Source organism: Lontra canadensis, unplaced genomic scaffold (assembly GCF_010015895.1).
Source record: "Lontra canadensis isolate GAN:19392208 unplaced genomic scaffold, GSC_riverotter_1.0 scaffold7, whole genome shotgun sequence".
Lineage (NCBI taxonomy): Eukaryota > Metazoa > Chordata > Mammalia > Carnivora > Mustelidae > Lontra > Lontra canadensis.
The window spans coordinates 25147032-25167227 of record NW_022631001.1 but is presented as its reverse complement, the minus strand read 5'-3'; the positions used below and the strand labels follow the sequence as shown (position 1 = coordinate 25167227).

General features: G+C 56.4%; 1 protein-coding gene across 1 annotated transcript in view; it reads left to right on the top strand.

The window, feature by feature from the left end:
* The window catches only part of ARHGEF17 (Rho guanine nucleotide exchange factor 17), a 53993-nt gene extending 37635 nt beyond the window's left edge, over positions 1–16358 (top strand). The window contains exons 3-21 of the mRNA XM_032853148.1: positions 3755–3937; positions 6124–6240; positions 6461–6553; positions 6762–6938; positions 7234–7284; positions 7530–7639; positions 7744–7829; positions 9378–9496; positions 9817–10030; positions 10543–10616; positions 11191–11390; positions 11555–11853; positions 12346–12595; positions 12860–12946; positions 13246–13313; positions 13542–13690; positions 14124–14298; positions 14415–14684; positions 15548–16358. Coding sequence (XP_032709039.1) covers positions 3755–3937; positions 6124–6240; positions 6461–6553; positions 6762–6938; positions 7234–7284; positions 7530–7639; positions 7744–7829; positions 9378–9496; positions 9817–10030; positions 10543–10616; positions 11191–11390; positions 11555–11853; positions 12346–12595; positions 12860–12946; positions 13246–13313; positions 13542–13690; positions 14124–14298; positions 14415–14684; positions 15548–15744 — 2919 coding nt within the window. The 3' untranslated portion in view covers positions 15745–16358. The remainder of the gene's footprint in view (positions 1–3754; positions 3938–6123; positions 6241–6460; positions 6554–6761; positions 6939–7233; positions 7285–7529; positions 7640–7743; positions 7830–9377; positions 9497–9816; positions 10031–10542; positions 10617–11190; positions 11391–11554; positions 11854–12345; positions 12596–12859; positions 12947–13245; positions 13314–13541; positions 13691–14123; positions 14299–14414; positions 14685–15547) is intronic.
* Positions 16359–20196: the final 3838 nt, after the last annotated feature.

Below are 20196 nucleotides of genomic sequence, written 5' to 3'. Positions count from 1 at the left end.
TTGGGGTGAGATGGCCAGATCAGGTTCTGATGGGGGAAAGCCCCCAGCCCAGGGTGCACATGTAGGCCTGGGGCCCAGGACTAAGAACATGGATCCCAGCTGAGGGGGCCTGGCCTTGACAAATTTACTCAAGCCATCTAGGCAGACTGAGAGCAAAGAACAGAAGGTAGAGCCCTGGAAACATCCAGAGTGTGCATTCATTTACTCCGCAGATCCGCAATGAGCATCTTCTGGGTGCGGACCATGTTCTTGGTGAGGGTTCAGCAGAGAGCATGAGTGATAAGGTCCTGTCTCCTAGAGCTCATGGTCTCCGGCAGACACGGACAGTAACCAGCCAGGCAAACCGCACGTGAGGAGAGATGCAGGTTCACAAGTGTGCAGAGGGTGTATCCGTAACAACTGAGTATTGTCCAGCCAGAGAAGGGAGGAAATTCTGACATGTGCCACAACATGGGTGAACCTCAAGGACACGAGGCTAAACCAAAGTGAGCCAGTCACAAGAGGACAGATACTGTATGACTGCACTTCTGTGGGTCACCTAGGATGGCCAAGTTCATAGAAACAGAAAAGTCGAATGGTGCTTGCCAGGGCCTGTGGGAGGGGAAGTGGAAGATAGTGTTTAATGGGTATGGAGTTGTGGTTTGGGAAGATGGGAAAGTTCCAGAGGGTTTTGGGGATGATGGTTCCACAGCAACGTGAAGGTTTTTAATGTGAGTGTACTAACTGTACTTAAAAATGATTGAAATCGGCAAGTTTTATGGTGTTTATATACATTGGTTTTATTTTTTTATGTTATTTTTTAAAAGATTTTTATCTAGTTATTTGAGAGACAGAGACAGATAGTGACAGAGATAGTGAGAGAGAGCAAAAGTAGGGAGGAGAGAGGCTTCCCACTGAGCAGGGAGCCCGATGCAGGGCTCGATCCCAGGACTCTGGGATCATGACCTGAGCCAAAGGCAGAGGCTTAACCCATTGAGCCACCCAGGGGCCCCCACGTTGCTTTTTTATATTAAAAATAAGCACACAGTGGCTCTCCCTTTCCCCCTGCTTGGGTTCCCTCTCCCGCTGTGTCTCTCTTTGTCAAATAAATAAATAAAATCTTTTTTAAAAAATAAAGAAAAAATAAGTGCATGGAAAGAGGAGGTCATAGAACAGGGCCTGCCTTGGTGTCACAGGCCAGGGAGGGCTTCTCTGAGGTTGAGATGTTCAGCGGAGACCTGAAGGTTGGGCAAGCGTTAAGCAGCGGGAGAGCCTGGAGGGCACCCTTCTGGCAGCTGGGACAGCGGGAACAAAGGCTGGAGGCTGGAGGAAACCTGGAGCAGTTAGCCCTGGAGAGGTGGCCGGGGTGGCTGCTGTGCAAGGTGCTGGGACACAACTAGAATGCCGTCTTTTAGCGATGCCCTTGGCCGCTAGGCGGTGGTAGTCATGCAGGGGTCCAGCAGGGTGTGGTCCTTTGGGGTCTCCTGGGTAGGAGTTGAAGGCATTGGGGTCAGGCAGTCCAAGGTTTGAGTCACTCGCCTCCCTGCTGTGTGATGCTAGCCTAGTCACCTTGCTTCTCTGAGCCTCGGTGCTTTTGTGTGCAGAATGTGACTATCACACCCATGTCCTGGTGCTAAGGTGCAGAGGTAACAAAGCTGCTCTTGCCTTGTTCACACACGGGAGGCTGGCGCGACCCGGGCAGGGCGCTCTGCCTTTCACTCTCCTGGCCAGTTCAGGGCGGCACATGTGGAGGCTTGCAGGACCTGCCAGGAGGAGAGCTAAAGATAGTTCTCAGGAGGCCGGACTGAGAGTATGGGCAGGAGAGTGTCAGCCGAATGGACTCCACGGCCCTAGTGTTCCCTCACAGTGACCACTGCCACCCGCATTGATTGGTATCCTCCCTGCAAGCCAGGAGTTTCTTTTTTTTTTCCTTTCTTTAAATTGAGGTATAATTAACATATGGTGTTACATTAGTGTCATGTGTAGGCCAGGCTTGGTATTTCTTTAAAGAAGAAATACAGAGGTTAACAGAGGCGATGGGATTTGAACCCACATCCTAAGGCTACACCTTTCCTCAGGGTCACCCTCCCACTTTAAGTCTTTCTTTAACCCCCGAATTCCCAGCCAACAACCCCCCTTTTCCCTGACCCAGCCCCCTTCACCCAGCACTCCGGACCTTGTCTTTTTTCCCAGAGTACTTACTGCCTTCTAACACACATGTAATAATTTCAATATTTATGGCGTTTGTTTTCTGCTTCTCTCCACTGAGGTGTCAGCTCAACAAGCACGGGGACTTTTGTCTACCCCCAGGTGCCGCCTGGTGCTTAGAAGGCGGGACACTCAGTAGTTGCCCAGTGAGTACGTGATGAGTGGGTGCAGGTGTTGGCTTCTAGAAGGTTCTGGATCAGGGTCTCTGCTTAGTCTTTCCTCCCCCTGTGTGCATGTGTAGGGTGCAGTTTAGCTCCTCTCCTTGTGGGACAGCAGGCCTCCCCACCGTCCCCACATACCTCCCCCCCACCTCCCACCCCACCCCCAGCCAGAGAGGACCCTGGCTCAGACTGGCCTAGGAATTCTTTTTTTTTTTTTTTAAGATTTTATTTATTTATTTGACAGACAGAGATCACAAGTAGGCAGAGAGAGGGGGAAGCATGCTCCCCGCTGAGCAGAGAGCCTGATGCGGGGGGGTGGTGGGGGGGGGCTCCATCCCAGGACTCTGGGATCATGACCCCAGCCGAAGCTTTAACCCACTGAGCCACCCAGGTGCCCCTGGCCTAGGAATTCTAGGAGGGAGGCTGCCTGCCTGCCCCTTCACCATCACCCGCTGGCCTTTTAAGAATCCCCAACCGGGCAAGAGGATTCTGTTGAGCTTGACTTTCTCGAGGCTGTTATATCAAGCCAGTTTTTAAAAATGTTTGATATAAAGTTTGCCAGAACATTGCATTACTTTTTCAAACATCCTCATTTCTTGGGCTTGTAGTTAGAGTTTCGGCCAGTAGAGGGCGACCGCTGCGTGAGCACGCGTACTGCGAAGCAGGGCTCTTCATTCTCAGGAATCCGGGTTGAATGCAGATGGGAGGCGAAAAAGAGTTTTAATCAGACTTGACCGTAGCCCTGAAAACCATGAAAACAGTGCTCAGATGGTGGGACGAAAGGCCTCCCAGGCCCCTCCTTGCTTTATTTCCCCAACAGCAGTTCTCAACTTTTAACTTTCCACATGTAACTGATTTGAAGATAAACATCTCTGAACTCCAGGTTCATCCTGTAATTGATGGCATATGATAACTTAATTGGCAGCAATTTTTTTTCTTAACAATTTAATGAAATGTGGTTTATTTTTGTTTCTTCCTCATATCTGTGTGTTCCATCGCACTAGACTGTAAGCTCCGCTGGGCAGGGAGTTTGGTCTTCCTTGCTCACTGCTGAACTGTGCCTGTGCACAGTGACTGCTCAGTGAAGTGTCTGCTGAGTTAGCGCATGTGGGTCTCCCAGGAGCCCAGTCTTCTTGCTTTCCTCACTCCACTCTCTGCGGGTTCATGCATCCAACAAACTTTTACTGAGCCCACTCACCCCCGTCTTATGCCAGGCCCTGGGCCGCACAGTGAGAGGTGTGGGGATAGGTCTTCCTCTCTCCGCTAGAGCTCTGAGTCTAACGAGGGAGATCCGGAGGCATGGCCATTGAGTCATAGGCTCAGGTGATTTCGTATGCCCCCCATGCCAGTGGGTTGGGATGCCATCCCTCTGAGGGTACCCGGACTGACCTGTAGGGGACCCCCAGGGCTACATGCAGCCGCTGAAGCAGCCAGAGAACTCCTTGCTCTGTGACCCATCGCTGGTGGATGAGATCTTCGACCAGATCCCCGAGCTCCTGGAGCACCACGAACAGTTCCTCGAGCAGGTGCGGCACTGTGTGCAGACCTGGCATGCCCAGCAGAAGGTGGGAGACCTGCTCGTCCAGTCGGTGAGTGGCTCTGCTGCCCGCTGCTACAGCCCCCACGAGCCTGGGCCCCTCCCGGAAGGGGATGACTGCTGCCATGGACCCCTCACCTTCCCCCACTCCACCTGGACACTGACTCTGATCCCAGGTCCAACCCCAGAACCTGGGCAGACAGTGGCACTGACTCCAGCCCTGGGGTTGACCTGAACCTGGACACCCCAAAATCTCAGAGCTTGGCTAGACTCTGGCACAGACCCCAGCCCCAACCAGTTCCTGACCCTGATCCTGGACCCAGCTCTAGTTGCTGGCACTAACTTTGACCCTAGTCCTGAACTCGAGCTGGTCCTAACACTGACCCAGACCTCAGCGGTTGCTGATACTAACCTCAGCCCTTACGTTGACTAGCTCTTTTCTCCATCCAGCATTTTAATCAGATAGCTAACTACTTGGCACTTAAGTGCTAGCCATTATTCTAAATACATTACATAAATCCACAAGGCTAGGAGAAAGGTGCAATTATTCCCCCAAGTTTAAAGTGGATGAGTCTGCAGCATAGAGAGAAAGTAACGTGATCCAGGTCACAGTGAGTGGTAAAGGGTTCAGGCTCCAGGAGCTGCAGCTCCAGTGCCCACACTCTGCCCCAGTCTGTGCCCCCCTTCATCACGAGCACGCCCCCACCTGTGAGCTCTTCAGGATTCCCACCATAGTGAATGGGACCTTAGAAAAGGTATTGGCTTCAAAACTCAAAAAGAGCTGTAAAAGCAAAGCTAATAAACATTTAATTAAATGTCTGTAAAAACGTAGCACACCATTTTCTTTAGTTGTTAAATATAGTATTGTTTATACGAGCTTAATTGCATTTGAAAAAACTTAAGTTACATTTTGTTTTTTGGCCAGAATTCCCAGGAATGCATGGTGATGACTGATAAATCATAGCCAAACACAAACTAAACTGCTTACTCAGAGCCGAATGATTTCAAAAACAAAATTGTAAAATGCCTTTCAAAAATTGTACTAGCAAACAAACAAAAACAAACTTACAAACTTACCTGTTGTTGTGAGATGTGGATGTTCTTTCATGTGTTTGTGATGATGTGGGTGGGCCTTGGGCCTAAGAAGGTCTTAGAAGATGCCTGCTGACCCGGGACGGATGTGGCAAGAACTCTGATGGGATCCCCGTTGGGTGCTGACACCTCCAGGCCATTGCCACCCTCGCTGTCACCAGGCTCATCCCCTGTCTGGACTTGGATGCTGACCATGGTCTGACGAGCAGAAGCTCTGGTCCCAGGGAAGGGTCAGCAGAGCAAGCTTGGGCCCAGGGTGGGCTGGGGCATAAGGGCTGTCTTCTTCTCCGAGCCTCTGCTCTGTAGCACATCCCGGGCCTGGGGAGGGGGACAGTCAGTACCTTAGAGACACAGGGAGCTTGTGGGCCCAGAGGGGCCAGAAACAAATACCACCATAGGGCCCTTAATCCATCCGTGGTTCAGCTGACACAGAAACCAGGGTGTCCCACCACCTAGCCAGCGCTTCTGCCCAAGAACTTTAACATTTAGCCCAGCTATCACCTGGCCGTCGGTGCTAACCACCAGCTGTGTGCCCCCACTGGACAGGATGGACATCCCTATTGCCTTCCAGAGGAGAAACTTGTCCCCGGGGGAATCAAGGGAGGCCAGATTTCAAGTTTGATTCCAGAAAGAGTTCTAGTCAGGGCAGGGAGGGCTTCCTGGAGGAGGCACGGTTGGAGCTTAGCCCTAAGATTGGACGATGGTGAGATTTGGATGTAGTAAGGGCATCTGGTGGAGAGAATTACATGGGCAAAGGCCAAGAGGCTGGAATGAGTCTGTGTTTCTCAGAGGACAGTGAGGAGGGGGACCTCCTGGCTGGACTTAGTGAGGCTGGAGAGCAAGGGATGGAAATGCCCAGTTGGAAATGGGAGAGCCTGGTCTACAGGACACTTCTAGGCATATGTATTTCCATGTACACACAGACCCTAAATAAGATACATGTTTGCACACACACATGCTCACAGGTTCACACATACAAGGTGTATGTGTATACACAATGCAGGAGCACATACCCTGTCCCTTAGAGACCACATCATGTCCAGTTGGAGGGAAAGGATGTTGGCTCGTGCATCATTGGAAACCAGGACAGGGTGAGGTGAAGTAAGGGACACCTTGAAGGTCCCCAACCTACCTCTTCACCCACAGTTCTCCAAGGACGTCCTGGTCAACATCTATTCTGCCTACATTGACAACTTTCTCAATGCAAAGGATGCCGTGCGTGTGGCTAAGGAGGCGAGGCCTGCCTTTCTCAAGTTCTTGGAGGTACTGGGGGCCAGCTAAGGGGGATGGACATGACTCCTACCTTAACCAGCTTTGGGAGGGGGCAAGAGCTCCCAGACTGGGCACCATAACCTTAGGCTAGGGTTCAGTTTTTGCCCTTGGGCTGGGATGGAGGCACTGGCTGGGGACCTGTCCCCAGTCATTCCCTTCTTTGCATGACATTCTTTACATGGGTGCCCATCCACTTTGTCTCTGGTTTCAGCAAAGCATGCGTGAGAACAAGGAGAAGCAGGCGCTGTCTGACCTCATGATCAAGCCTGTGCAGCGGATCCCACGCTATGAGCTTCTGGTGAAGGTGGGCATTGGAGGCACGTGAGGCTGCAGGGGGCTGGAAGGTCCCTCCTCGACTGAGCCTGACGTCAGTGTCCCCAAGGGTCGGGTAGGAAGAGAAGTCCTCTCTGGAGTTTCCCTGCAGTCCTTCCTGCTCCAGCCGTCAACATGGGGCTGCCGGGCCTGAAAGGGGCAGCTGATAAGCAGGGGTCTTATCCCCATCTCCACACCAGGACCTCCTGAAACACACACCCGAGGACCACCCAGACCACCCACTCCTGCTGGATGCTCAGCGGAACATCAAGCAGGTGGCTGAACGCATCAACAAGGGTGTTCGGAGCGCAGAGGAGGCAGAGCGACATGCCCGTGTGCTGCAGGAAATTGAGGCTCACATTGAGGGCATGGAGGATGTGAGTGCCCCCGCCACCCAAGTCTTCATTTGCACCTGTGGTCCCCTGCAGTCACTGTCCCGTCCACCTCCACAGCGTGTCTGCCAGCATCCCCACCCATCTCTGTCCATAGCCACAACCGTGTTGTCTGCCTCTGGCCACAGATCCCACGGCCTGAGCGCACAGCATCAGGAGGACAGAGGGGATGCTGCTTCTACTGGCCTGGCCCATGGAGGGGGGCCAGGGGTCCCTGGGGTCTGGGGAGGAGATGGGATTAATAATTGGCCTTCAAGGTTTTGTCTTTCCTGCCCCACAGCTCCAAGCCCCTCTGCGGCGATTCCTAAGGCAGGAGATGGTCATTGAAGTGGTAAGAAGTGTCCCGTTGTCTACCCACCCGTTCCCAGCTCCCTATTTTGTTCATACTTCTGCTCATACCTGCTGCCCTTGGGCCTCCCTGCTCTTCCCCACAACAGGAGTCCTGGGTCGAGTCCCAGCTCTGCCTCTGGGCATCTGGGGCAGAGCCCTCACCCCTCTCGGGGCCTGGCTGTCCCCTTGGGCACGGTGGGCAGGAGGGTGGGCCTCTGGGCCTGAGTCCTGCCTCGGACCCCACAGAAGGCCGTCGGTGGCAAGAAGGACCGGTCTCTCTTCCTGTTCACGGACCTCATCGTCTGCACGACCCTAAAGCGGAAATCGGGTTCCCTGCGGCGCAGCTCCATGAGCCTGTGAGTGGCTGGGGCGGGGCTGGGCTGGGGCAGTGGGGGAGCAGCTGTCCTTCCCTGCCCCCACTGTGCCGGCCTGGCCAGAGCTCCCCCTTGGCTCCCCACAGGTACACGGCAGCCAGCGTCATCGACACGGCCAGCAAGTACAAGCTGCTGTGGAAGCTGCCGCTGGAGGACGCGGACATCGTCAAAGGTGGGGCTGGCCCAGGCCTGCCCTGGGGTTCTGGGTGTCCGGGCCCTCCTCTCAGAAGCCCTCCTGGAGGGCTTGCCCTGTGGCCGGGCTGGCTGCCTGGATCTGTCTGCTTTTCTGTTGCGGGGGCCTCACTTTCCCAGCCAGTATGGGGGGGGTGGCCTGCAGGATCGGTGTGCCCACCACAGAGCCACACCAGGACCTGTGCACACAGACCACCTTCTGACGGGGCAGGGACCTCGCCTAGGCTGGGGTGGTACGGGGGCACAGACACACCTGCCACCAGCCACTGACCATGGCACTAGCATCCTATTAGACGACGATGCACTGCTCTGGTCCAGCAGTTTAGCTCATAGGGAGCAGAGACTCACTTAAGTCAGTGCAAGCAGAAGGCTGGTTGGAAAAATCTGTGTTGTTTGGGGCTGAGGTGGTTTCAGAGAATTGCTCCTCCTGCCTGTTCTCACTGCCCTTAGCTTTCTCTGCTTCCTCCTTCCTTCCACCTCCTGTGTTCCCTCATGGCCTGCTCCGCATCGTGGCCTTTCTCCCTAGCTGCTCCAGGATCCGAAGTTTACCTTTCTGAGGGGGCAGGTTGGTCTGGGATGGTGGTGTGGGTGCCTCTGGGCTGGCAGGCAGTTTGGGTCCAGACTCTGTCCCTAGGCTTAGCTGCGGTGGCCCTCAGGGCAAACCCAGGCCGGCCTCACGTGGGCCGCTGTGGAGGAATACAAGCTGATGGTTGGTCTGGTTTGTGTCTTCTCACTGGAACACAGGCCAGTTGATAAAATGACTACCTTTAGGTCAGGTGTCTGCTCCTGGTCCCATCAAGTGTGGTCAGAGTGGGGCAAGGTCCTACAGAAGAAACCAGGGCTGCCCAGGCAGTGAGCGTTGTTGGGGTGGGGTGGGGGGAATGGCATCCTTTAGAAGGAGTAGGAGAAAACCCAAGCCTTAGCTTTTCTAGTACATTCCAGTGCTGTCTACTCTGCCCATTGGTGGGTTCCTGGTCTAGGGTGGACACCCCTGGCCAGGCAGTGTTGGGTGTGGGGATGCTGAGCTGGCCTGTGGGTCCAGCTACTTGGCTGTGGTCAGGTATGGGGTAGGACTAGAGAAATCCAGAGCATCAGCTCATTTTCCCCTCCGCTGTCAGGGAACCGAGTCCCTTGGTCAGCAGATTTGACTGCCCGAGGCTTTGGCTGCCAGGCCGACTCCCTTGTGGGGGCCGCACCCCCGTGGCTTCCGGTGTCAGCGGGAGGCTGCCGAAGCTACAGGGCTGTCCGCCGCCTATAATGTGTGCCCATCCGGGGGCTCTCCAAGGGACCAGCACCCTGGGCCAGGTGGCTCTGAATCAGGCCCAGTCCCCTGTTGCCAGGCCTGGTGTTTCTCTGCGAGCCACCTGGCTGTCACTCTGTTCCTTGGGTCTTGGGGTTGACCAGCTCTCAGCTTGTCAGGCCACTCCCCATGCTTGAGTGCAGACTGTGAGGAAAGGACAGGCTGTCTGTCCAAGCCTGACCTTGTCTGCTTCTGTATCTGTCCATGGCCTTCCTCTGTCTCTACCAGGGGCATCCCAAGCCACCAATCGGGAGAACATCCAGAAGGCTATCAGCCGCCTGGACGAGGACCTGACAACCCTGGGCCAGATGAGCAAGCTCTCGGAGAGCCTTGGTTTCCCCCACCAGGTCTGCCCCCTGAGGCAGGGGGAGTGGGGTGATGGGGGTTCCCAGACCCTATCTGAGGGAGAGAGAATAGCCTCTTCATTGCCTGAGGAAGAGGTCACTCAGCTCTGTCATTTATTGGAAGGGAAAAGTACAGCCTCATGACAACTGAGGGAAGTGATGTGTTCCAGGCCTGAGGGTGGAGACACAGCTCTGTCCCCAGCTGAGGGAGGAGAGAGGGCCCATCATGTCTGGGGGGGGGGTCAGGTCCCCACTTAGTTCTCAGGGCGGGAGCAGGCTGTGGGGAGATGTCAGGGCCTAAGGCTGGGTCCTCCTTCCGGCAGAGCCTTGACGAAGCACTGCGGGACCTCTCAGCTGCCATGCACCGGGACCTGTCAGAGAAGCAGGCGCTCTGCTATGCGCTTTCCTTCCCACCTACCAAGCTGGAGCTGTGCAGCACGAGGCCCGAGGGCACAGACTCCTTCATCTTTGAGTTCCCTCACCCTGACGCCCGCCTTGGCTTTGAACAGGCCTTTGATGAGGCCAAGAGGAAGCTGGGTAAGCCAGGCCCATGCCGTTGTCCTCCTTCCAGCACTTCCAGGCAGTGGGCGGCACCATGCCATGGTGTGGGAGATCAGGAACCAGAAATCCCGAGACCCCTGTGTCCTGTGCTTCAGTCCCTGCTCAGGGGGAGGGTGGCCTGAAACTCCTGAGAAGAAACGGGACTTGCTTCCCCGGGCAGGGAGAGGATTCAGTGGATGGAAAGGGTGAACTTAGGACAGGGGCACTGCTGTGGAGAGGAGGCAGGACCCTCCTCCCTGCGCGCCCTCCGTACACTCTGAGCAGGCCTGGAGCAGGAAAAGCTGTTAGTGTCTGTGGCTTAGAGGATCTTTGAGACTTCTGGGTCTGCCTCCCACATTGTACAGGTGGGAAAATTGAGGCCAGGGACAAGCAGGGCATAACCCACAGCCCCCTCGCTTTCCCCTGAGAGACCCTGATGAGCAGGGCGGGAAGGGAAATGGTCGAGGGCAAGGTGGAAGCTGAGCAGTGTTTGTCCATCTCTGCTACAGCCTCCAGCAAAAGCTGTCTAGACCCCGAGTTCCTGAAGGCCATCCCCATCATGAAGACCCGCAGTGGCATGCAGGTGTGTGGGGGCCCCGGCCCCGCAGGTACACATGGTTTTGTTGGGGGTCCACTAGGTGCCTGTCTCGAACATGATAGCCTCCCCCTGTGTCTGCAAGTGTACTACTCTGCACATGCATGTGGCTACTACGTGGGTCGCATACACATGGGTGCGGCCACACACATCTGTGTGTGCACGTGAGCAAAGGCTGTCCGACGGGCGTGAGGTGTCTAAGTCACGTGCCTAAGTCTGACTACATCTGGACAGCGGTTACCACTTTTCACACTTGTTACCTCATACATGTGGGATCGTGTTTAGGGCTTCCACATGTGTGGCTGTCTGTGTACACATACCTATGTGAAGGGACGAGACCGACATCATGTGGGCATATGTGCCTCTGGCTCACAGAGTGGCCCATGCGCTGTGCGTGTGTGTGTGTGTGTGTGTACACGCGTGTACAGAGGGGTGTCCTGGGAGTTCAAGCCCCCGCACTGTAGGCCCACCTCCCTCCGTTCCGCCAGCCGGCAGGAGAGTGGTGGGGAGCTGGCAGCCCTTCCCACATTCACCTTCCCCTGTCTCTTGGTGCCGTCTGCAGTTCTCGTGTGCAGCCCCGACCCAGAGCAGCTGCCCTGAGCCCATGCCTGAGGTGTGGGTGTGCAACAGCGACGGCTACGTGGGCCAGGTATGCCTGCTGAGCCTGCGTGCTGAGCCCGACGTGGAGGCCTGCATCGCCGTCTGCTCCGCCCGCATCCTCTGCATCGGGGCAGTGCCTGGCCTTCAGCGCCGCGGCCACAGGTGAGGCCGGCGACAGCGGAGCAGCGAGACACATCTTGCTCCCAACCCCTCCGCAGCTGTGGGCGAGGCTGGTGGACGGGGCGGGGCCCTGGGTGCTGGCAGCCAAGCAGTGGTACAGAGCCCTGGCTCCTGGCAGCTTTCATCCCCACTCCTGTATCTCACAGGGAGCGGCCTGCCTCGCTGAGGAATCCCCCAGAGACGGCCCTGGAGACCCCTGGTCCAGAACTGGACGTCGAGGCTGTGGATGAAGAAGCAGCAACGCTGGCAGAGCCGGGGCCCCAGCCCTGCCTCCATATCTCCATCGCAGGCTCGGGGCTGGAGATGGCTCCAGGCCCCGCCGAAGGAGACCCCCGCCCGGAATTGGTGCCCTTTGACAGCGACTCCGATGATGAGTCTTCACCCAGCCCCTCGGGAACCCTGCAGAGCCAAGCCAGCCGGTCCACCATCTCCTCTAGCTTTGGCAGTAAGTGCCCGGCTTGGGGCTGTCAGGCAGGGTGGACTGCCCTGAGGAGGGGGCACCCAGCAGGTACTGATGGGTGAGGAGGGAGCAGCGTCAGCGAAGGCATGGCATCGAGTCTCAGGATGTTAACACACAGAGCAGGGGGAGCCGGCAAGGTGGGGAAGGGGGACTGTGACAGCAAGGACCCAGAGGGCAGTGGGCCAGTCAGGCCAGATCCTGAAGACCCCAGAACGCCCTGTCAAGTAGGGGAGATGGAGTAGGGACTGGAGTGGCTGATCCGCCTGTCCACAGCATGATGGTGGATTGGTGTGTGTAGCCAGCAGAATAACTAGGCCTGAGAGGGGCAGATGCCTCGGGGAAGGGGGGAACGGGTGGGAGGCCCTCAGGAAGGACTTGGCCGGGAGGGACGCACAGAGGGGAGATGGGGGTCTGGAAAGGTGACAGGTCGTGGGCCCAGCAGAGAGGAATGGAGGTAGACACCTTTGTCTCCCTCAGATGAGGAGACTCCGAGCTCCAAGGAGGCCACGGCAGAGACGACCAGCTCAGAGGAGGAGCAGGACCCTGGCTTCTTGCCCCTGTCCGGCTCCTTCGGGCCTGGCGGTCCCTGCAGCACCAGCCCCATGGATGGGAGAGCCCTTCGCCGCTCTAGCCGTGGCTCCTTCACCCGGGGCAGCCTTGAGGACCTGCTGAATGTTGACCCTGAGGCCTACCAGAGCTCTGTGTGGCTGGGCACTGAGGATGGCTGGTAGGGGCAGGACAGGAGCCAGGGACACAGAACCCCGAGCTCTGTGCTTGGGAAACCACGTGGTATCCTGAAACAAGCGGGAGGGCTTGGGGTCCGACCTCAGGAGTACGACCAGCCGGGGCTCCCGTGGGGTCTGAAGCCTACAGGGAGGCTTTGGGATCTCAGTATCTTGGCCCCTGGCGTGGGGGAGATGGTGGTGGGACCGAGGTGGAGGGCGAACTTCGGGGGCAAGCCTTGGTCACAGGTGCATGCCCCGATCCACAGTGTCCACGTGTACCAGTCCTCCGACAGCATCCGTGACCGCAGGAACAGCATGAAGCTCCAGCACGCGGCCTCTGTGACCTGCATATTGTAAGGCCCTTGGCCAGTCCTCCTGGTCCAGACCCTCCTACCCATGCAGGCCTCCTTCTGTTCACCCAGCTCTCCCCAATCTACCAGCCCCTTCCTTCTGTGGAGGCTTGCCCTAGGCCAGCTGGGCCTCTCCTACAGTGTGTGACGGTGGGCGAGTTACTACCCCTTTCTGGCCTTGGGCTCCCTGCCTGGAGCGTCAGTCTCTTGGGCATTGTGGCCATTCTGTCTGGGAGTCCCTTGGCCCCGGGTGACCTCCTCTGGCCTGAAACCCTTGACTCCTTCCCCTTTGCCCTGCCCAGGTATCTGAATAACCAGGTGTTTGTGTCTCTGGCCAATGGAGAACTTGTGGTCTACCAACGAGAAGCAGGTGAGTGCCCTCCGCACCCCGCCCCGCCGGTGTGACTGGTGCAGGCCCTCTCCCTGGGGCCCGTGAGTCCGGAGACGTGGCTCTGGGCACCTCTCAGGCCCTCTCTGGGCCTCGGTGTCCTCGTGTACAAATGGGGAGTTTAGCATCTATAATTACATTTGTGGGGGTGAGGCTCCAGGGCAATACCAGACTGAATTTGCTGTTTTCTTTATCCTGCTCCCACTCCAGGCCATTTCTGGGACCCCCAGAACTTCAAGTCAGTGACCCTGGGTTCTCAGGGGAGCCCCATCACCAAGATGGTGTCCGTGGGTGGGCGGCTGTGGTGTGGCTGCCAGAACCGGGTCCTTGTCCTGAGCCCTGACACACTGCAGCTGGAGGTACCGGTGGGGGTGGGGGCGGGGACAGAATTGGTGATTTGGGGTAAGCCTGGCCCATGAGAGAGGGAGCTGAGACCATGGGGGCCATAAGAAAGCATCCATCTGTCCAGAGAGAGGCCCGTGATTGATCCGAAAACCCTCTGAGCTCTAATATCCTTTGATCACAGAATCACTGAGCTGCAGGGGAAAAGCCAGCTCCATTTTTAATTTCTGAGGCTTAATGGGGGCTTCACTGAAACCAGGCTTCGACAGGTTGGTCATCTAGACCAAGGAGCAAGGCCACCTCTGCCGTCAGCCAGTGGGCTTTCTGGAGAGGTCTGGTGTGAGCTCTAGGGGTGAGGCGGGTGCTGGTGGAGCATGAGGCAGGGAGGGGCTGGGGAGGGCCAGTCGCCCACGTGCTCTCTCTCCCTGCCCCTCCCACCGCTCCGGCCAGCACACATTCCACGTGGGCCAGGATTCCAGCCGCAGCGTGGCCTGCATGGTGGATTCCAGCCTGGGTGTGTGGGTAACGTTGAAAGGCAGTGCCCATGTGTGTCTCTACCACCCGGACACCTTTGAGCAGCTGGCAGAGGTAGACGTCACACCCCCCGTGCACAGGATGCTGGCAGGTACTGACCTCCGTCCCCCCCTGCCCCTTCCCCCTGGAGCCCTTCTGCCCCCATATCGAGGAGGCTGAGCCGGGGGCCGGGAGGCAGCCCCAGCTCCAGTCTGTCTCGCCCCCTAGGCTCGGACGCCATCATCCGGCAGCACAAGGCCGCCTGCCTGAGGATCACGGCGCTGCTGGTGTGCGAGGAGCTGCTGTGGGTGGGCACCAGCGCCGGCGTCGTGCTCACCATGCCCACCTCACCCAGTGCCATCAGCTGCCCGCGAGCGCCCCTCAGCCCCACCGGCCTAGGCCAGGGGCACACCGGCCACGTCCGCTTCTTGGCTGCCGTCCAACTGCCAGATGGCTTCAGCCTGCTCTGCCCGACCCCACCACCTCCCCCAGACACGGGTGGGTTTTGCCCCCTCCTCTGGCCCAGGGGTTCCAGATTCTGTTTAAGATCCGCCCCCTTTTCCACCAGAAGAGGTTTTTAAGAGGGAAGAAGAGTGTAGTACGGGCTGGAAGTGTCACAGAGAGCAGGAAGTAGGCTCTAAAGTCCCCAAAATAAAACCTTCCCGGATGTGGGCTCTGTGCACACCTCGGTCCAGAAGTGTCACCGGAGACAGGGAGTGAACTGTAAGAACTGTCACCTAAGAATCAGACCATGGCACAGCGAGGGATGCAGACAGCAGGCAAACAGAGAAGACCAGAAATGAGGGCCAGGGCAGGGCGTCAGGAAGTCCCGGGCAGAGTGGGAAACGGAGCAGCAGCAACTAGACCACAGAATGGCAGGCGGGACAGACGTGGACTGGGAGGGTTAGCAAGAGAAGCGTGTTAGGAGATGACATCTGTCAAGGAGCGCCACAGTGAACCAAGGCTTGCCTTGACCGGGCAGGAAACCGTATTCCCACGAGGAGGTGCCTGTGGGAACTGAGAAGCCGGGAAGCTTTGGGCGGGAGAAGACCTCAGCTCCCCGGCTGGGAAAGTAGGAAGGGGTTTGAGGAGGACAATACATGTGTAATGGGGGAGGGGGGGTGCCAAGAGCTTATGTCACTCTTGACTAGGACGCACAGATAAGAGGTAAGAAGTTGTGTGACTGCCAGGAAGTGGGTATTTCTTTCCAAAGATGTTCTTGGCTAATAGGAAGTAGGATTCCCCCACAGAAAGTATGCCTGTCTTTCTTCCTGTCTTCTGGGGTGAGGCAGGCCCTTAGAGGACAGCACAGCCACCAGTCCCACCCCTGCTAACAGACTGTCTCTCTCTCCATCCTCCAGGCCCTGAGAAGCTGCCATCCCTGGAGCACCGGGACTCCCCTCGGCACCGAGGACCTGCCTCGGCCAGACCTAAAATGCTTGTTATCAGTGGTGGGGACGGCTATGAGGACTTCCGACTCAGTAGCGGGGGTGGTGGCAGCAGCGAGACAGTGGGCCGAGACGACAGCACAAACCACCTCCTCCTGTGGAGGGTGTGACCCTGTCCACTGTGGCCCAGGACTTGCCTGCCCAGCTGCCCTCGGCCTGCTTGCCTCTTCCCAGCCCACACTTGCTAGCGGTCTCTGACCAGGAACGTCCCACCAGGGGCACACCTGTGCCTGCGCGGGCTCCCTCCCAGCCCCGAGGAAGTATTCCTGATGGAACACCTGCTGGCCAGCAGGCCAAGGCCTTTGCCGACCCTCTGGCTGCTTCGGTGCCCCCAGTCATGACAGGGGTGGGGCAGGGGGGCATGTGGGCTGCCCAGGACCACTGTCCCTGGAGCTTCTACCAAAGACACAGCCGGGCCTGGACCCCCTGGGGCTGGGGAGGGCCATGTGCAATATTTGGAGGGTTTTCTGGGGGCAGTGGGAGGGCTAGGGACAGAAGCCTTTCCCATGTACAGTATTTATGTTTCTTTCTAGATGCATACCTTCCCAAGCACTTATTTATGCAATGACCTGGGCAGGGGTGATTTGAGGAAGTCACAGAAGGGGAAAGACCCTATTCCTGCTCTGGGGGCCACCCTGGGGCCCTAAGCGAGCCTTCCTGGAAGGACCAATCCCCACTCATTACATACTTGCACACACATGTGCATAGACACATGGGTGTGTGCAAGCACATGTGCGTGCACGCGCACACACACACACACACACACACTGCATGTTCAGGGCACTAGAATATTGCCTCTTAACATACACTTTCCATGGCCTTGTCATGATTGGGCTGCCCTCCAGTATCCAGAGCCAAGGACCAAGCACCCTCAGTCATCCAGAACAAGGTGATGGCTGCAGGGGGCAGTGACTCCCGTGTGGGGAACTCCCCAGGCCTTGGCATTTCCTAACTTGTTGGCAGTGCCTTTAGTCGTTTCCAGATTTGTTAACACTGATAGGGATTTGGACAGGGCTCTTTCCTGGCCTGAGCAGGGAAGAGGAAAGGGCCCTTGTTCTCCTCCAAGCTGCCCCCCAGCTCCTGTGTCTCATGCACTGGCACGTATGGTCACCTTGGCAGGGTGGGCCTGGGAGCCCCCCTCACTCGGACCATTGAGACCCTCTTTTCACACCCTTCCTGCCAGGGCAGCCCCTCCAGGAAGAATTCCCAAAGCCCAGGGGCTGGATATGGCCTCTTCAACTGGGAACCACTTACAGGCAGCCTCTTCCCTGCTCCTTGGATGGCAGGAGCCAGTCTGACCCCCAACCCCCTTGCTTCTTCAGCTGCAGCTCCAAAGGTCTGGTTTCAGATGGGGTTGGTTTGGTTCTGTTTTTGTTTGGGGTGCGTGGGTCATTGTGGTCTTAGATTATGTTTCTCTTGCTACCAAACAGTCATGTATTAACTTTCCTTGGATGATGAATTTTAAAGAGTCAATAAATAGAAACACCAAATGACCATTCCCCATTGGTGGCACGGGGACCTCCAGCCACCAGCCTCAGGGATCCCCAGCAGACGGGCCTCCCAACACCACTCACCTGAGCCGAAGGGAGGGCTCAGAGACCAAGAAGGTGCTGGGAAGGCAAGGCCACCACTCCCCATGTTAGGCCAGGCAGGTCGCTGTCCCTGTCTGGGCTGTTGCTCTCTCTCATCAGGAAAACAAGGTCTCATGCCCATTCACAGCTTTGTGACCAGGGTGACATGTTAGAACCCCTTACAGATTACATGTGTGAATATAAAGTATGATCCATAATTATATGTCCATATAAGTATACATTCCCAGGCTCCCCACAGCTTCTCAGTCGCTGGGCCTGGGATGGGGCTTGGGAGTCCGAAGCTGACAGGCAGCATGTGACAAACAAGGCGACCAGAAGACCAGACGGCTCCAGCAGGAAACAGTTTTCTGCAGCAAAGCCTCATGTGAAGCTGGGGAATCTGACAGAAGCCAAAGTGACTTAACGCTTTAGAGCAAGGGTGGAATCCAAGTCTGTCTGATTTCTGGTCCAAAGTGGTACGTCATTAAATCAGACAGAAGAACGCAAAGGCCAACCCATGGGGCCGGCCAGTCCTGGAGGGCAGATTCCCTCCCCGTGTGGTACCCCTGCAGAGCTCAAGATGGTGACTACTTGTAAAGGGCAGAGGCAGGGCCCCACTCTGTGCACTCTAGTGCCCCACTCTGTGCACTCTAGTGCCCTGAACATGCAGTGTGTGTGTGCTGAACACCTTGTAACGTTTTTCAACCTAAGTGATGAGTTGCTGAAAGGGGAGTGTAGTTTGATGCTTTGCAAACTGGTATACACACACCTCGGGTCTGCTGGGCCCTCAAGGCCCATTTCTCCGCAGCATTCACTTCACCTGGAATATCTGGGGAGGAGGGGATGATATTAAACACACATATTCCAGAGTGGAAGGCAACAGTCATGTGGAATTCATGGTGAAAAACAGAACACAGGCTTTGAAGCTGAACAGAAAGCTTTGCCACTAACCAGCTATGTGACCTTGGAGGAGTTCCATCCCCTGTAAGCCTTCATTTCCTCATCTATAAAATGGGGCCTATGATCGTTTTCCCCCACGAAGAAGAGATTTGTTGTGCCCTGAAATAAAAGGGGGGAGCTAACTAGTGGAGCCACTAATTCAGTAGTTGCCAGCACAGTGGCCCGGATATTAGAGCTCCCTCAGGACACCTGGCCCCTACACCTTGAGACTCTCCTCCCTCCCTTGCTGCCACATGACTGCTGTTCTCACTGCTCACAGTGGCTTCTGTGGCCTCCTGGCCTCTGTGCCTTCAACATAGGGCCCCTGGCCAGACTTTAGTTTCAGCGCTGGGCACCCAAGGGCGGGTCCCCGACGTTTTCCCAGCTCAAGCGCCTCAGCAGAACTGGGCGCTGGCCCAGCCAACTGTTACTTAGGAGGTCACATCCTGGGGCCCTGGTCAGCCTGTGGACAGGTGGTTGGCCCTGAGCCAGTCAGCTGTGGGCAGGGAGGTCCTGGGATGAACAGTCATCAGGCTGCTGGCCATGGGGAGAGTTCTGGAAGAATCTGTTCCTCTAAAGCAGTAGTTCTCAATCTTGGCTGCACATTAGAATCACCAGAGGGGCCCAGCCCACACCCCAGACCAATTAAATCAGAATCTGGAGTGTGGACCCAGGTGCCACTGTTTTTCAAGGGAACTGTGTTGAAGTATAATGTTTGTACAGAGAAGTACACAAACTTGTGTTTGTTAGCATATGACTTGAATTTTTGTGACGTGAACACCTCCAGATCAAAAAAACGAATATTTCATCACCCTGAAAACTCTCCGTATCTTCCCTCTGAGTCTGTCCCCCAACACTAACCACTACCCTGGCTTATGACACCATGTTTTAATTTTGCCAGCCCGAGCTTGAAACCAGGGTATGACCAGGGCTGGCCAGGGTATGACCAGGGTCAGAGGAAGTGGGGCTTAGGTTTTGTATGGACACGGAACAGCCTGAGCCAAGGCAGTCAGGGGAGGGCAGGGCCCAGAGGGAGGAGTCCGAGGGGCAGGCCCAGCTGGAGCAGAGGAAAGGGCAGGGGAAGCCAGAGTGTGAGCTCTGTGAGAGGCCACTTATTTTGTTCCTTGCTCCATTCCCAGGCTGCCTGATACACAGTAGAGGCTTAATAAATATTTGTGGAATTCAATCTGGAGAATCCAGTTGGGGTCCCCCTTTAGGTCTTAAATGTCACAGGACAATAACTCCAGCTCCCAATTATTGTTTGCTGCAACTCAGGAGCATGGACCATCTCGCTAAATCCTCATGACATTGGTACCATTATTCTCTTTTCAGATGAGGAAACTGAGGCTCAGGGAGGTAAAATGCCTTCCTCAAGGTCACTAGTCTGCTAAGTGGTGCAGCCTGGATTCACGTATGGTCTGTCTGCTTGAGGCTCTACAGCTCAAGGGAGAGAGGAGGGGCGGCCACGCGGAGTGGCTGGAGGACAGGAGGATGGAGTCTGAGCAGCCACATCCAGTCACTCAGGAGGTGTCTGGCTCGTGTTCTGTCGACCAGCCCAGGGCAGGGTGTCCTGATCTCAGAGGATGGGAGAGAACCATCTCTTCTTCAAAGGGGTTCTCCAGGTGGTCCTTGGGCTGGGGACAGAGGGCAGGATTTAGCTAGCTAGACATCCGCCTCACGGGGAAGATGAGGCACAGAGAGGGTTAGGGACTTAACCTCAGGTCACATAGCAAGGCATCACTGAGGCTGGGGAGCTGGGGTGAGGTGGGTTAGAGGACAGCCCAGGCAGGAAGATTTCCTGTGGTCACAACAGTCAGAGAAAGACCCTTTGAACCCAGGAAGCACAGGACCGGATTATCTGGTCTCCAGGGGCCCCATTGTACACCTCAAACTGGGGTTAGTAGTAGTCTGCAGGTCCAGAAGTCTTGGTGTAAGCCATGGCAAGTCTGGCTAAGGCCCTGGCTTAGACCTTCTGGGGAGGAGATGGGGTACCCAGACATCCAAACTCAAGCCTCAGCCCTAGCCTCCCCTCACTGTGTGACCCTAGGCAAG